Here is an 18,566-nt window from a genome sequence, read left to right as displayed (position 1 = left end):
TTCAACTATAAAAAGCAGTTGTTACATCTGTGAAAGATGAGTATCTATCTATCTATCTATCTATCTATATATACAATATATAAAATGCAAGATAATATTCTGTTTAAGTGTTTCTATGTGAATTCCATTCAAAAAGCTGAGAACAATTTAATAATTCTAGATACTTTCACCAAATTGTTGAAACTGAAAGCTGAAAGATTATTAATATAAACAGTAAAACAAAACACCAAATAATCAACACAATATCAATCAAAACCTTTAGCTCAGTTAAATATAATGACAAATGTAGAAGAATTGTTCAAAATTGGACTGGGCTGACACAGGAAAGAGGAAGTCTCTCTTCATCCCCAACTCTCAGTTAATGCCCCAGCATAAACCGAATGAATAACCACTTGTGGAGGTATTGTAAACGGGACTCATGTCTATTAGAAAATCTAAAAAGTCAATCATCTTACTTCAAATTCTAAGATTCTATGAGATATTATGGTAATAAGACAACCAGGGATAAAATGTTAAGTGTACAGCCAATAAAATTTGATTTTGAATCCTGTCCCAGACACTTACTAACTACGTGACACTGAGCAATTCACTTAACCTCTCTGAGATTCAGTTTTCCTGTCTATCAGTTGGGGACAATAATAGCTATTAGGGTTCTAGGTTGCAAGGATAAAATTAGATAATATATTAAAGTACTCTCCAAATTGTAAAAAAGTATATCTTAGCTATCATCTTTAATAGTATCATTATTATAATGTTGCTAAAACTCATTAAATGATTAATTATATATGTATATATATGTAAATATATTTATTAAATGAAATGGCAGTTTTTCTCCATCCATCCCCAATGAATGCAGAATATAATAATAGGTTCAAGTGGAATCATGAGACATAGGTTAAAATTAAGGAAAAAATTAACAATAGAAAAATACTTTTAAAAAAAAGTTTAACTCCTTGGGAAGAAAGGGAAGAAGAACCAGATTAAATTCTTTTATCTAAAAGGTTTTATCTAGCATGAGAATCTAGGACTATGTATTTTTCTGAATCAAAAATTTCAGTGTCAATTATTTTTATAAGATTTTTATATATTAATTTCCAGGTATAATATTTTTACTAACCTTAACCAGAAGAATGACAGAGGGGTTATCTTCACAGGAGTTGCCTTTTTTGAGGTCATTTGCATTTTCACAAAGGTTCCGTATTTGAAGCAAACATCTTTGAAATAATTTATCAGCCCAAAAAAGTCTCTTGTGCAATATCAATCTGGAATTTTAGAAATTTTCTCAAAACTCATTTATTAAAATAACATTAATTATATCAACTTAAGAGTCAACTAAAATAGCTTATTTCAAGTGAGTTTTTGGTTAAAATTTAAAGTAGTACTATTAATCTCTACCATGTTAATATTTTCAGTAGCTCTGGGGCATTTTGCTTCTACATTAGAACTATAAGCAAGCAGACTTTTTGTTTGGGAAATGCATGTTTGTTTGCATAGGGGTTAGAGTGCAGCATGGTAGGGAGGAGAGGGTTGAAAGGGGACTGTCAAAATACATCTGTAATATGAGGGAACTGGGATCAATAAAAACTTTTAAAAGCACATTTTGCTTACACATCTATTCGAATAAAATACAACTATTTAATTTTAAAAATAACCTTTATTGAGTGTTTTACTGGGTGAAATAGGAAGTGAAAGAAATAAAAAGGTGAGCTAAGACATGGAACATGGTCCCTGGCTTCAGAGAACTCATAGCTAGCCATGAAGCAGGGGAAAAGAAAAGACTGTGGCTAGAACATATGAAACAATAATTCTAATTTGAATTATAGTTATAATTTTAACTAACAGTATACAGAAAGTGCAAAAAGAGCTAAAGACTAAGTAAATCTTAGAGGGAAAAATATCATTATCAACAGGGACATGATGGAAAGATTTAAAACAGAGGGATTTACTACAGGAAAGATTCTTGCCTGTGTAGTTTGTGATAGATGTGTTTAAACTCTAAGATTCTGTGATTCTTGGGAATGTTTTCAAGTATATTGAGTTATAAGGAAAATGCAGATCACTTCTTTGCCTTTTTGGAAGCAAATTAAATAAGAGGCTTAGCTTGTTCCAAAAGAAAATTCAATTCATTATAAGGAGAGATTTCTTAATCACTCTGTGATTAGTAACACATTGAGTTATCAAGGAAGACTATAGATTCTCTAATCATGGAAGTATTTCAAAATAAAAACAATAATCTTGAATTGCTTAAATGTTTATTCACTTTTCTTGAAGCATAGATCTGGACCAAAGACCAAGGGATAATTAAAGTTCTTTAGGGAATTGTGTTTCTATTATACCCCATAATGTTTAAAGAAAGCAACTTGATTTAAGTCATTAAAATGACTTAAAGACATTGTCCTAAAGACACATAAAGGTGATAGACTAAATTATTTTCCAAAATTCTTTTTAATCTGTATTATAAAGCTTATTTCCATCTGTTTCAATCTTACAGTTCAAAATATATTTTCCTTTTGAAACTTTCATAAATATCATTTATATGAATATTTACTTGCTCTTGTCTGTTTTACTTCTTTGAACATTGTTTTTCCAGGTGATAAATGATTTTCTCATTCTGAAAGAAGAAACATATCTTAGGCAAAATGGATTAGAGTAACAACTATTAACATTCATAAATACCCTAGATTAGCTTACAATTAATCTATTCAAAGTGTTGCTATAATTCTGAGTTCAAGTAACTAAAAACCCTTACAAAACATATGCATTATATATAATTGTCAAATGGGGAACTGAATAATGTATTGGTGTTATCACAAGATCCAAGGGAGCACACAATCCTATATTTTGATGACTGGTTTAAATATATAATTATCATTTTCTTTGTATCATATACTCTATTGATGTTAATTTTATGAGAGTAAAAAGTACTGTTTTTTTAGGTTTTTGAAAGGCAATGGTGTTAAGTGGCTTGCCCAAGACCACACAGCTAGGTAATTATTAAGTGTCTGAGGCTGGATTTGAACTCAAGTACTCTTGGCTCCAGGGTCGGTGCTCTATCCACTGTGCCACCTAGCCGCCCCTAAAAAGTACTTTTTAAGATAAAATTGTGTGTCAATTGCTATGTCATCATAGTATGGTAAAATTTTAATGATAAGCATTTGTAAAGAAGGAGAGCACCAGAAAAATCCACTTCGTAAGAAATAGAAAAAATAATTATGATATATTTATTTTTGATATTCTGAGCTTACAAAATGACATAGATGGATTTATTATTCAAAAATTCATAGTGCTTTAAATAAAATGTCATTTTGTAAAGACCTAAATCAGAAGACACTTGGAAGTTGTTGGGTTTTTAAAAACTATTCTAATAGTTTTAAATAAAATTCTAATCCCTTATCAACTCCATATTGATTCTATATCTAAGATAGAATCCCCTCTATTCTTGGAAACTGAGCAAACTCTCCTTCACTTCTTATATATTTATTGTCTAGCTTGTCACATCTTCCAGCAATGAGGTAATAATTTTCACTGTCTCCTGAGAGTTAAGCTATAAGATCATATTAGAGAGTCAAAATTATTTCAGTACAAAAAATGAAAAAATCTCTTCTCACAATGAGTTTACAATTGAAATAAAAAGATAATAAATATAAAGTCAATTATATATGCACACACAAAGGGAAACAAAATAAAAGATAGTTTTAGAGGGGAAGCAGTAGTAGTTGGAAGGTTAGGAAAGTCTTCATACAAAAGATAGGACCTAAGCTACATCTTAAAGCAAAACTTTTGACACTATCAATCATTGTATTTCCCTTTTTTTTTGTCCTGGGCCCTCTTTTCTTCAACCTCTATATTATTTCACTTTATGATCTCATCATGTCCCCTAAATACAATTATCATTTCTATATAGATAATTTTTATATCTATTTTTCCAGTCTTAATCTCTGTATCTCCAGTCCCATGTTTCTAAATACTCACTGGACATCTCAAATTGGACAAATTGTAAAGATTTTAAATCAAGATATCCAAATGAAACTCTTCCCCTCCCCAAACCCTCCCCTCTTCCTAAATTCTTTATTACTGTTAAGGGTACCATCCTCTCCATCATCACCCAGGCTCATAAACTAGCTGTCACTCTTGACTCCTAACTCTCTCATCTACCCCCCAATATCTAGTCTGCTGCCAAGTCTTATTAATCCTATCTTCAAGCATCTCTATTTATGCACATCCCTTCCTCTCCCTCTGATACTGCTGCTACCCTGGAGCAGGTTCTCATTGCCGCATACCAGAACTACTACAATACAATATGACACAAATATAAAATCCCATTTGGTTTTTATAGCCCCTTCATAACCTAGTCCCTTCCTACTTTTCTAGCCTGCTTTTTGAAACTTACACACAGCTTTGTCCTCCAATGCCAGAATTTAGAGTCATATTCTATAATCTAATGACATTGACTTCTTTACTATATCTCAAACAAGAATTCATGTTAAAAATCTGTTCATTTATACTGTCTATACCCCAACCCTGGGAAGTTCTCCCTCCACATCTCTGTTCCTGGTTTTCTTGTTTTTCTTGAAGTCTCAGCTAAAGTTCTACCTTCTGCAAGAAGTCTCTTCCAGTCTTCCCTAATTATTTTGTTTATACATAATTGTTTCCATATGTCTCCCCCATTAGACTATGATCTCTTCAAGAGTAGAGACTTTTTTTAATTTTGTTTTTGTTTGCTTGTTTGTTTTCATAGCACTCAACACAGTGCCTACTAAATAGTAAGTGTTTGTTAGATGACTCTATGAGCAGAGGAAAGGATAGAGAGCATTTCAGACAAGGAGGGAAAGGGAGAAGTAAAAATGCTTTAAGACTAGCTAGAAGCCACAAAAGCATAATATTACAGAATCTTGAACACCTTATATTTTCTAAGAATATTGTCATGAAAATAATACACCTTGTACAATAAATGATCATACTTTGAATAAGTCAGAAAATGTATGGTTTTTTTTAATTTCTAAAAGAAGTGATTAAAATTTTCATTGGGTAAAGGCAAAAACTTTAAATTATTTAGAAAATAAATTTACATTGAATAGCTAGAAAATGGTTAATGGAAGTCCAAAGACAGACCCCAGTTGGGATCTTTATCTCCTATATGATGATGAGTAGGTCATTTTTATATTTCTAGGGCTCAATTTTTTTCCTACTAGGGAGAAACATGGAATAAATACCATTTTAGGGTTCTTCTTGACTGTAAATCCCATAACCCCAGTTCATAGCAAAGAGACAAATGATATGTTAGTATATTACAATCCAGTTGGCCCTCTTCACTTTCTAGGAAGCTGCATAGCTTTCCTCGAATAAAGACTTTTTTATTTGTCTTACCGGAATTTAGAAAAAAAAGAAAATTTATGAAATGCAATGAAGTGATTTCTTTCCACAAGCCATTCCATAACAGGTGTCAATTCTATTTCTTCATTCTTATGTATTCGAGTAACCTGAAAAATATAAATTTCTGATTTTGTTTAAAGTTAAATTTAAATAGGAAAAATACATATTCTAGATCTCTGTAATTCTGATTAAAAGTTGTACTATCAGCCTCTAATTGAGGATTGTAGATTTAAAGATGTTTAACTCTTACCCCCCCACCCCCCAGGGTCCGTTCTTTGAGATGGATTTGAGGGGAAAGCTCTGTCTATGAAATGCAGACTTTTTCTCATTTGCATCTCAAGGTTGACTTTCAAGTTTTATATAACAATCAAGGGCCATCCTGAGAAGGAAAGAAAACTCTGGTTATCTGGAACAGAGAGGAATTCTTGTCTTGTTGACATTTTGGTAAAGAGGAGACTGTAGTTCTGGGGTAAAAACAATCTTGTTAGTTTTGACACCAGATCAAATTTTATGGAGGGGTTAGAGAATCATCAAAGTAAATCAATGATATACAAATGTGTGATGAAAATGTGGAGATCTAGCTGTTCTTGCTCATTAGTATAATAAGCAGGGCGGCGGGGGGGATGTATCAATTAGATTTGTGACCCCAGCCTATGAAGGGGCAGGAACAAAGCTTTTCATACTGCTTGTATTTTGGGATTTCCTGTCCCTCTTTTCCACCATGAGAGAGGTGTGCCATTTTGTTAAGATATCTTAATAAAAACCATTTTAATCACTCTGGACTAAGTATTATCAAGCCATTTATCTTTTTGTTTGTTTATTTGTTTACTTATTTGTCTAAGGGCTCATCCAGGATATTAATACCAATCTTTTTTCCTGCTATTTTCCAGGAAGAACACAAAAAAATAATATGTGCAAATGGCTTGATTTCAAGCCCACTTTCTTGGCGTTCTTTACTGGAGAAATTTCAGAGATTCCTTGGAAGATTGACCTGAGATTGGAGCTAAGAGTGACTAAAATGTCTGGGAGTAGAACAGAGGTAAAGGGGAGATTTCCAGGGTGGCATCAATGGACAGAAACACCCTGGACTGACTGATAAGTCCTCCATTTGGGAGAGCTGTCCCAAAGAAGAGGCCAGAGGATAATAGGGTGCCTCAAAGGAGGTGGATTTGGGTTTCATCTCCAGGAATTTCCACATGGCCAGAAGCTTGAAGCTAAGGAAGCAAGGCAAATGGATCCAGTGCTGTATAAGTGTGTGTGTGTGTGTGTGTGTGTGTGTGTGTGTGTGTGTGTGTGTGTCTGTGTCTGTGTTCTGTGTCCTCCTTTGTGTAAGTGTCTGTGTTAGGCATTTCTGGGTCTGGGACTTAGCTTAAGTTATAAACTGTGGGGGAGCTGGGAGTTGGGCTGAGGAGTTTCAGAAGTGGGAGAGAAGGGAGTAGGTGTACATCTGCCCCCACATGGAGATCAGCCCCTTCCTCACTGAGCCAGTGGTCATTGTGCTAGTGTGTAGAGCTAAAGAGAAAACTGGACAGGGATTTTTTTTTAGGTTTTTGCAAGGCAAATGGGGTTAAGTGGCTTGCCCAAGGCCACACAGCTAGGTAATTATTAAGTGTCTGAGACTGGATTTGAACCCAGGTACTCCTGACTCCAGGGCCAGTGCTTTATCCACTGTGCCACCTAGCTGCCACTTGGGGAGGGGGATTCTTAAAGAGATAAAACTGTAGTTTGGGGAGAGTTTAGAAGAGTTTGAGAGAGAAAGAACATTTAAGGGAAAGATTGAGAAGTTATGGAAGGGAAGATTTCTTATCCATATGAGTGTCTGGGAAAGATCCTGTGCTTGCTCCCTGGGTTGGGGGGAAAGGTGTGGTGGATTGGACACATGGTGGGCTTGACCCCATCCACCATCTTGTTAAGACTTGAACTCTGGACTTCCAGCCAAGATAGTGGAGAGAAGACAGGCACAGCTCTAAAGTTTCCTGATCTTTCCCCATCTATGATATGAAACAAACCTCTTAACAGAAATCCAACCTACAAATCTCGGAAAGAAAAGCCAGGAGAAAGAACATTTACCTCAGGATTCGTCTTCCACAGCCCTGGGTGAGTTCAGGTGGGTGAGTCCCAGTGGCACAGAGGACAGATCAGCCCCCAATCAGCCAGATTAGTGGCTGAAATGGAGCTGGGGAGTCTGAGGGCCCAAGAGATGGACCTGCTGGATCAGCCATGGGGCTAGACTGTGGGAGCTTGAGTCAACCAGGGAGCAGAGGCACTGGTGTTGATGCTGACCCTCTGGAGTTTGCCAACAGAGCTGGGGGGAGAGTTCTGGTGCAGGAGAGGTGAGGACACCATCCCTGCTCCTCTGGTCTGAGGAACTCTGAGTCCATGCCTCCATTGCAGCTGAGTTCTCTTCCCAGAACAAACAACTGCAGACTACTTCTGCCTCAGGCAAAGGTGTGAGAGCAGAAGAACCAGCTCAGCTGGCAATAGGGAGAGGGATGACCTCACCCCAGGCTAGAGCCCACCATTAATTGAAGACAAAAGGATTCAATACCTTCAATTGCTCCCTTCAAGCTAAGGGAGAAGGCCTCAATCAAGGTCACAGACACTCCAGAGAAAGCAACCAGCACCTCCTACTGGCCAGACAGAGAAATTGCACTCAGTGAGTAAAGCCTCTAGGGATCCCAACACCAAACCCCTGTGAACCAGCCCCGCCCCATCCCAAGGTCTTAGCAAAATGAAGAAAGGTCATCAGAAAGGTGGATCCATAGAAAAATTCTGGAAAGGAAAAGACCCTAACTCAGAGAGACCTAGAACCTCTGAGGAGAATATGATCTGGACTCCAGCACAGAAGGACTTCCTTGAAGAAATAAGGAAGGAGTTTAAAAAATCTACTGGAAAATTTGAGAGAGACAATTAATACCTTGCAAGCAGAAAACAAATCATTAGAAAATACAATTGGTCAAATACAAAATGAGACTAAATCTCACAGATCATCAATTGGGCAAATGTGAAAAGAAAATAATTCTATCAAAACCTCAGTTGGTCAAATGCAAAACTCTTTCAAAAGTAGAATTGACCAATTGGAAAAGGAGTTGCAAAAGGTTAATGAAAAAAACTCCTCCCTAAAAAAAATGGAGTCTGCAGAAACTAATGACTTCATGAGACAGCAAGAGCCTGTTAAACAAAATTTAAAAAATAGAAAAAAATAGAAGAAAATGTAAAGTACCTCATCAGCAAAACCACTGACCTCAAGAATAAGTTGAGGAGGGGCAACCTGAGAATTATTGGACTTCCTGAAAACACTGAAGAGAAAAAAAAAGCCTAGACTTAATATTACAGGATCTAGTGATGGAAAATTTCCCTGATATCATGAAACCAGAGGGCAAAGTAGTTATTGAAAGAATACATTGATCCCCTCCAAAAAGAGATCCTAAAATGAAAACACCAAGGAAGGTTGTGGCCAAATTCCAGAAGTATCAGATAAAAGAGAAAATCCTGCAAGCAGCCAGAAAGAAACAATTTAAAAATGAAGGAGCCACAGTAAGGATTACATAGGACCTGAATGCGTCAACATTAAGGCATCAAAGGGCCTTGAACAAGATATTTTGAAGAGCAAGGGAGCTTGTAATGCAGCCAAGAATCCACTATCCTGCAAAGCTGAGCCTTCTCTTCCAGGGAAAAAGATGGACATTTAACGAAATGGAAGAATGCCAAAAATTTCTGATGAAAAGATCAGAGCAAAATAGAAAATTTGGACATAAACAAGAGGTTCAAGAGACACATGAAAAGGCAAAAAAAGAAAGGGAGGGGGAGGTAAAAGAAAAAAAGCCTGCTATCCAATAAGTTGAAACTGGCTGTATCCCAGCATGGGGAAAAAAGATTTTCATAACTCTTGAGAATTGTAACCCTAACAGAGAGAATATACCTAGCCACAAGTGATGGATATTCATGACCTATCCATGAGACTGCTATCCAGTGGGATGAAACTGGCTCTAACACCACTTGGGAGAAAGACTAATAACTCTCAAGAATTTTAACTCTATTAGATAGAATATACTTAGCTAGAAATGATGGATACTCAGAATTTTCCATGATTCAGAATGATTTTAAAAACACTACCTCCTTAAAAAGGGGGGCAGGAAGGAGAGAGGAGGAAGGAGGGGATTGAATGGGGGCAAATTTCATTACACTGAGAGGTACAAAATACCTATGGTAATAGAAGGGAAGAAGGGAGGAGATAAGAGATACCTGAATCTTCTTCTCATCAGACTTGGCTTAAAGTCAACTTACACACATACTCAGTTAACTAAAATAACATTTAACCTTTCAAGTATTAAAAGGGGAAAAGGGGAGGGGGGGATGGAGAAAGGGAGGGAGAGGAAAAAAAGGGGAACTAACAAAAGGAAGGAAAGGGACAAAGGGAGAGGGGAAAGAAAAGGGAGGGGGTGATATAGAAGGGCAAACACACTGAAGGGGGTGGTATTCAGAAACAAAATACTGGGGAGTATAGATAAAGGGGGAAGGGGGAAAATACAAAAAGAGGGAAGATAGCATGGAGGGCAATAAAGAATTAGTAATCATAACTTTGAATGTGAATGAGATGAACTCTCCCTTAAAACATAAGCAAATAGCAGAGTGTATTAAAAACCAGAATCTTACAATATGCTGCTTACAAGAAACTAATTTGAAGCAGAGAGATACATATAGAGTAAAGGTAAAAGGTTGGAGCAAAAATATTTTGCTTCAGCTGAAGTGAAAAAAGCAGGGGTAGCAATCCTTATCTCAGACAAAGCAGCTGCAAAAATAGATAGCATTAAAAGAGATAAGGAAGGAAACTTCATCCTCCTAAAAGGTACCATAGACAATAAAGGTATTTCAATACTGAATATATATGCACTCAATGGGATAGCATCCAAATTCTTAGAGGAGAAGTTGAAAGAACTACAGGAAGACATAGACAGCAAAAGTCTACTAGTGGGAGACCTCAACCTCCTACTCTCAGATCTAGATAAATAGAATCATAAAATAAACAAGAAAAAAGTTAAGGAGGTAAATAGATTGTTAGAAAAATTAGATATGGTAGACTTATGGAGGAAACTGAATGGGGATAGAAAGGAATATACCTTTTTCTCTGCAGTACATGGAACTTATACAAAAATTGACCATGTACTAGGACATAAAAACCTAATGATCAACTGCAGAAAGGCAGAAATAGTGAATACATCTTTCTCAGATCACAATGCAATAAAAGTCATATGTAATATTGGGCCAAGCAGATATAGATCCAGAACCAATTGGAAGCTGAATAACCTCAGTTTAAAGAATGAGTGGACAAAAAACAAATTATAGAAAGAATTAAGCATTTTATCCTAGATAATGACAATAATGAAACAACATACTAAAACCTATGGGATTCACTCAAAGCGGCTCTCTGGGGATATACTATAGCTTCAAATGCTTACATGAATAATTTGGAGAAAGAGGAAATCAATGAATTAAACATGCAACTAAAAAAATTAGAGAAAGAACAAATTAAAAATCCCCAATTAAATACCAAATTAGAAATTCTAAAAATTAAAGAAGAAATCAATAAATCAAAAGCAAAAAACTATTGAATTAATAAATAAAACCAAAAGTTGGCTTTATGAAAAACCCAATAAAATTGATAAACTCTGGTCAATTTGATTTAAAAAAAGAAAGAAGAAAAACAAATTGCAAGTATCATAAATGAAAAAGGTGAACTCAGAACAAATGAGGAGGAAATTAAAGTAATAAATTGAAATTTTTTTCCAATTCTATGCCAATAAATTTGATAATCTAAGAGAAATGGATGAATATTTACAAAAATATAACTTGCCTAGGTTAAATGAAGGGGAAATTAAATACCTAAACAAACGTATCTCAGATAAAGAAATTCAACAAGCAATTATTGAGCTCCCATATAAAAAAATCTCCAGGGCCTGATGGATTCACAAGTGAATTCTACCAAACATTTAAGGAATAATTGGTTCGAATTCTATATAAACTCTTCGGAAAAATAGGGAAAGATGGAACTCTGCCTAACTCTTTCTCTGAAATCAATATGGTGCTGTTACCTAAACCAGGAAGACTTAAAACAGAGAAAGAAAATTATGGACCTATCTCCCTAATGAAAATAGATGGAAAAATCTTAAATAAAATCGTAGCAAAATGATTATAACAAGTTATCACTGGGATAATACATTATGATCAAGTAGGATTTATCCTAGGAATGCAGGGTTGGTTCAATATTAGGAAAATTGTTAGTATATTCAATTATATCAACAACAAACCTATCAGAAATTATATGATCATATCAATAGATCCTGAAAAACTTTTGACAAAATACAGCACCCATTCCTATTACAAACAGTAGAGAGTGTAGGAATAAATGGACTGTTCCTTAGAATAATTAACATTATCTATCTGAAACCATCAACAAGCATTATATTCAATGGGGAGAGGCTAGAAGCATTCCCACTAAGATCAGGGGTGAAACAAGGGTGCCCATTATCACCACTACTATTCAATATTGTATTAGAAATGTTAGCTTCAGCAATTAGAGAAGAAAAAGAAATTGAAGGAATTAGAATTGGGAAGGAAGAGACAAAACTCTCAATCTTTGCAGATGACATGATGGTCTATCTAGAGAATCCCAAGAAATCATCCAAAAAAACTGCTGGAAACAATGAGCAATTTTAGTAAAGTTGCAGGTTATAAAATAAACCCTCATAAATCCTCAACTTTTGTATATATGTCTAGCAAGAAACAGCAGGAAGAGCTAGAAAGAGAAATCCCATTCAAAGTAACCTCAGACAATATAAAATACCTGGGAGTCTATTTGCCAAGACAGACTCAGAAACTCTTTGAAAACAATTATAAAACACTTCTCACACAAATTAAATCAGATTTAAACAACTGGGCAAATATCAACTGCTCATGGATACGTAGAGCTAATAAAAATGACAATTCTACCAGAAATAAACTACCTGTTTAGTGCCCTACCAATCAAAATTCCAAAAAATTACTTTAATGAGTTAGAAAAAGTTGTAAGTAAATTCATATGGAGAAATAAAAAAATCAAGAATTTCCAGGAACTTAATGAAAAAAAGTACAAAAGAAGGGGGCTTAGCCCTACCTGATCTAAAATTATATTATAAAGCATCAGTCATCAAAACTGTTTGGTATTGGCTAAGAAATAGAGTGGTGGACCAGTGGAATAGACTAGATACATTAGCAGGAAATGATTATAGTAATCTGCTGTTTGATAAACCCATAGTCCAGCTATTGGGATAAAAACTCTCTCTTTGATAAAAGAGTTAGTATGGAAGAAACTTAGATTAGATCAACACATCACACCCTTTACCAAGATAAAATCCAAATGGTTATAACATTTAGACATTAAAAAAAACAATACTATAAGCAAATTAGAAGATTAAGGACTAGTTTACCTGTCAGATCTATGGAAAGGGGAGCAATTTATGACTAAGGAAGAGATGGAGAACATCACAAACTAGATGATTTCGATTACATTAAATTAAAAAGCTTTTGCACAGATAAAACCACTGTAACCAAGATCAAAAGAAATGTAGTAAATTGGGAAACAATCTTTACAACTAATGATTCTGACAAAGGACTCATTTCTAAAATCTACAGAGAACTGAGTCATATTTTTAAAACAAAAAGCCATTCCCCAATCGACAAATGGTCAAAGGATATCCAAAGTCAATTTACAGATGAGGAGATCAAAGCAATCCATAGCCATATGAAAAATTGCTCTAAATCATTAATTATTAGAGAAATGCAAATTGAAGCTTCTCTGAGGTACCACCTCACACCTCTCAGACTGGCCAATATGACCAGAAAGGATAATGATCATTGTTGGAAGGATTGTGGGAAATCTGGGACACTATTACACTGTTGGTGGAGCTGTGAACTCATCCAACCTTTCTGGAGAGAAATTTGGAACTACACACAAAGGGCAACAAAAATGAGCTACCCTTTGACCCAGCAATACCACTACTGGGTCTATACCCTGAAGAGATGATGAAAAAGGGTAAAAACATCATTTATACAAAAATATTCATAGCAGCCTTGTTTGTGGTGGCAAAGAATTGGAAATCAAATATATGTCCTTCAATTGGGGAATGGCTTAGCAAACTGTGGTATATGTATGTCATGGCACACTATTGTTATATTGGAAACCCCGAGGGAAGGGTATTCAGGGAAGCCTGGAGGGATTTGCATGAACTGATGCTGAGTGAGATGAACAGGACCAGAAAAACACTGTACCCCCAACAGCAACATGGGGGTGAAGTTCTACCTTGATGGACTTGCTCATTCCATCAGTGCAACAACCAGGTACAATTTTGGGCTGTCTGCAATGGAGAATACTATCTGTATCCAGATAAGGAGCCATGAAGTCTGAACAAAGTTTAGGGACTATTCCCTTTAATTTAGGGGAAAAAAAAACAGATATCTTATTGTCTGATCTTATTATCTCTTAGACCTTTTGTTTCTTCCATAAGGATATGATTTCTCTCTCTCATCACACTCAATTTGGATCAATGTACAGCATGGAAACAAAGTAAAGACTGACCCAGGGGTGGCTAGGTGGCGTAGTGGATAAAGCACCAGCCCTGGAGTCAGGAGTACCTGGGTTCAAATTCGGTCTCAGACACTTAATGATTACCTAGCTGTGTGGCCTTGGGCAAGCCACTTAACCCCATTTGCCTTGCAAAAACCTAAAAAAAAAGAAAAAAAAAAGACTGACCGATTGCTCTCCGTTAAGGGAGTGGGGTGGGAGGGAAGTAAGATTTTGGGGGGGGGGAATTGTAAAACTCAAATAAAATCTTTAACAAAAAAAAAAAACTTGAATTCTAAACTGAGTTCACTTGAGAGCCCCAGCCACCCATGGAGGGAGTTGAGGGGGTTTAGCAGACAGGAGATTTAAAAATGCTTAAAGGGAAAATGACTCCACCACAGGTATGATATGTGATTGTGAAGGGCAGAAAATACAAAATCAGAAATTGGAGACATGTTTATTGAAGGGAAATCATATTTAACGAATTTCCCTGCTGTGGTCACGTGGCCTAAGAGTAATGACTTTCACTGTTTTTTAAGATTTCTGAACTGGAGTTTTGGGAATCACTCTAAGGGTTTTAAAAAGAGGGACAGTAGTGATGTTACTTTATGATAAAATTTGTACAGAACAGGAGGAATTAAATAACCTTGATTGTTAAAGTGGTTTGGGATTTTAAACTTTATTACAATACCTTTGAGTTAAAGAAAAGTGGTATTGTGTTACTAAGAAGAGAAATATCTATGTTATCAGGGATAGTTACTGATTTATTTTAGGGAAAAGCTCTAATTCATTTTAATGTTAAGCCTAATAATGCTAACAATTATATTTTTATTTCGGATGGAGTTTTTGGAATGTGAATGCTGGATTCTCTGTATAAGGTACTCTAAAGTTTTTATCAAACTAAACTGTTGGGAAGTTTAGTTATAATTGCTTTTGGTTTAAATGTACTATATGTATGAAATTGAATTCTGAGAGGTTCTGGGTAAAGAGGTCTGGGAAACAGAAGTATTGTAGGATAAGGTAGTAGAATATTCACTTTACTCTTGTTCTAAGGGAAATGAGATGTTTAAATAAGAATTTTATGCTTTACTGTATGTTCAAGTCAAGAATGTGGACTTCTCTCTTGGTAATTACAGACATTTGAGGGGGCTGGGTTCTGAACAAATAGCAATTGTGTGGGTCCCAAAGTAAGTTAACTTATTGATGAATAAGATGTGTTTATCAATTATGTGATATTCTTTTGCAAAGAGATTATATTTGCAAAATTTAGTTCTCTCTTGTGAATGTTATTTAAATACTATATTGTTAAAGCCTGCGATTAATGTGTGATTGCTTTGAAGGGCAATAAGGGAAATATCAAAAAGTATGACCCTTTCTGGGTTAGATCTCTGGGTTCATGAATAATATAATAATGGAGGAATTGCTTTTTACAATCTAGTAATTTATGTAGTACTCTTATTGTTGTTCTGTTATATTGAAATTAATAACACATGTTGGAAATTTAAAACCACCTAAGATGTTCTAATGGTTTTAAAGAATTCTGAAAAGTAAATTGTATATTAGGGGGCAACTAGGTGGTACAGTGGATAGAGCACCAGCCTGGAATCAGGATGACCTGAGTTCAAATTGGGGCTCAGACACTTAATGACTACCTAGCTGTGTGACCTTAGACAAGTCACTTAACCCAGTGTGTGTGTGTGTGTGTGTGTGTGTGTGTGTGTGTGTGTGTGTGTGTGTGTGTAATCCAAAACCATGGTTGTTTGCTTTGAAGTAAAAGTAAAAGCACCATGTAATATGAGAAAGTAAACACAAGATAATTAGAGACTTTTCTATGTAATCTCCTGGACAAAGGAGGTGTTTTATTTATCAATACAACAGGCTCTAGAAGGAGGGTTTTTCTAGCAAAGGGGAATCTGATATACCATCTTTATTTAAAGATAGAGTAGATATGATTTCAGACAAAGGGATGTCTCTAGTAAGAGGTAGGAGATGAGACCACTCATAGTTAGAATATCTGGTTTTAAGCTAAGACCCAGAAAGGATACTCAGAGCTTTAGGTAGGGGTTTCATTAGGAACTCCATTCAGAGTATAATTGGAATTTAGTGAATTGTATTCACTGGAAATTCTAATTAGGTAAAACAATTATTTTAGATCGCTGGACTTTTCTCTTTTTGTGTCAGATATCAGGATGGTCAGCAAAAGGAAAATGCCACTGGGTACATGTCATGTTCTTGGAGTCAAGGAAGCCAATCGGCTAAAAATGTCAGGTGACAGGGATGTGTAGCCAAAGGGCCGGCTTCTTAATATGGTGTGAAGTTGGACCCATTTGACTTGATTTCCCCAAAATGACATTTGGATAATATCTCACCTGGAAGAACAAATCTGGCCTAAAGCAATTGACTACCCACCTGACCTCTGCCTAGACACTGACATTCAATACTTAAATCTATAAAGGAATTTTCCTTTAATGTCCTGGATCTTTATAGTTACTAAGTAAACCAGAAAATGAAATTTTAGGTGAATTGGATCTAATAGCAGAGATAGGTTAGGTGTATGGCTCTGAAACTGCTGTCAGCTACATGTTAAGATATGAATTAAGTTTCCTTAATTTTTATTTAGAGGGGATATTTAGGTAAGAAGAATGGGAAATTCTTAGGATATTATAGTTTCAAGGTCTAGTTTAAGGAAAGGTATGCAAGTCAGATAAGAATATCAGAAAAAAAAAACCTTTGGTATACTTGTGAATATTTTTGGGAAAAGTCATTTTTGTAATGAGAGCAAATGTTAAGATTTATTTTTAAACCATATGCTGGGTACTCTTTGAACTAAGATGATTATTAAATGTATATGTCACAAACTTAAGTCAATGTGATTAATTCTGATTGGGAGTTTGCTCATATAGTAAAACACTAATGGAAGTTTATTGTGTTAAGGTGAAGTATGTGCATCAATATGGCAATAAGGCAAAATGTAAATTGTAATAAGTTCCAGAATCTCATTGTTTTGTAATGGAAACGTGTTTTGATCTGAGTAAAATGTTAAACAGTTACTTCAGAAAACAAGGCCTCAACTTGTCATTTGAGCCAGAGAGGACTTTTTGGAACAGATTCAGAAGATGCAGAGGGACATGGGATGTCTCCAGAGGAGAAGAGAGAAACACCAGTGGCATATGACTGAGTCAGTTCAGGGTAACTGTTGTTTATACCAGTCTGGACAGGATATTTTCCTGGGGAGTAGCAAATGTCTGGGCATGTCTATAATCTGTACCGTACAACTTAAAGAGATAGGTAGACTGAGACTCATGTGAGATGTAATGATGGTACCTGGATCCCTTGTAAAGATGCACAAACCAGGGGACTTGTTAAGGGAAAATGATTATGAGTTAGTATGGACTTGGAAGGAAACTGCGGAAATGGCCATTTGCAAGAAAAATAATTTAAGGAACATTGCTAGATTTATTAGTTATTCTTGGGGTCGGTCCAATGGCACAAAGTCAGGGATTTATTTTGATCAATTTTGGAGCCAGGAAGATCTTTCTCCAAAGACATTGGTACAAAAACTTGCCAGTGGAAGAAAGTATAGCAACTTTGGAAATGTACCTATTAGCATGAAGGCTTATTTAGAAGGGCCCCTTGGAAATAAGGATGAATAGTATTATCCATTTGTTGGAAACTGGAAAACTATATTCCTGAAAGACCAACTAGTGCTAAAGGGACATTATTGGATTTGTAGGACTACACCCATTTGTCCAAAGGGTTGGTCAGGGATTTGTGATCTAGACTAAGGACCTACTATCTGGGCACAGGATGGGAGCTAGGGCTATGGAACTCCAATTGATATCCTTATTAGATTCGTAGCTATAATGGAAAAATTACCAATTAGACAGCTAGGGACTAGACTTACTGGCTGGCTAAGCCATGCAAACAAATCTATCAAGATAGATGTCAATAGGTAAGTAGCAAAAGACATCAGAAAGCTGACATGTGCTCCTGCACAAACCTAGAAAGTAGGATGGGTCCATGTCTCTGATAATGAGGAAGTAAAAATATTGATAGAAGAAAGTCAATAGTTATGTCAGTAACAAGGGTTGTGATTTAAGAAAGAAATCACTAATAAGGTGTGGAACACAAATTCTTATTATAAAAGAAAAGGGAGGAATTGTGAGGAAAACGTGGGTGTTTGGGTTCTACAAGAATATGAAGGGAGGATTGTAAAGACTGGGCTCTGCCTATTGTTGCCTTATGGGCAGGTGACCTTAAATCTTATCAAAAACTGATGAGATTGGCCCACCTGCTTTTAACTTAACCTTGAGTCTTGACCCAGTTCTCCTTTGCACATACTCAAGAAGATCTAGTTGTTCTTGCTCATTAATATAATGAGCTGGGGGTGGGGAGGGGGACAGGGGGAATATAAAGGAACCAATGTATCAATTATATTTGTGACCCAGCCTATGATTGGCATGAAGGGGCAGAAACAAAGCCTTTCAAACTGCATAAAAGTGCTTGTATTTTGTGATTTCCTGCCCCTTTCTCCCAGCATGAGAGAAGTGTGCCATTTTGTTAAGTATCTTAATAAAACCATTTTAATCACTAA

The 18,566-nt window shown here is 35.7% G+C and overlaps 1 protein-coding gene across 1 annotated transcript in view; it reads right to left on the bottom strand.

Moving 5' to 3' along the window:
* The window catches only part of DNAH14 (dynein axonemal heavy chain 14), a 577,586-nt gene that overhangs the window by 517,104 nt on the left and 41,916 nt on the right, over positions 1 to 18,566 (bottom strand). The window contains 3 exon segments of the mRNA XM_074220908.1: positions 1,118 to 1,262; positions 2,549 to 2,611; positions 5,368 to 5,497. Of these exon segments, the coding sequence (XP_074077009.1) occupies positions 1,118 to 1,262; positions 2,549 to 2,611; positions 5,368 to 5,497 (338 nt within the window).

This window comes from Macrotis lagotis, chromosome 2, assembly GCF_037893015.1.
Source record: "Macrotis lagotis isolate mMagLag1 chromosome 2, bilby.v1.9.chrom.fasta, whole genome shotgun sequence".
NCBI classification, from domain to species: Eukaryota; Metazoa; Chordata; class Mammalia; order Peramelemorphia; family Peramelidae; genus Macrotis; species Macrotis lagotis.
This window is presented reverse-complemented; position numbering and strand designations above follow the sequence as displayed.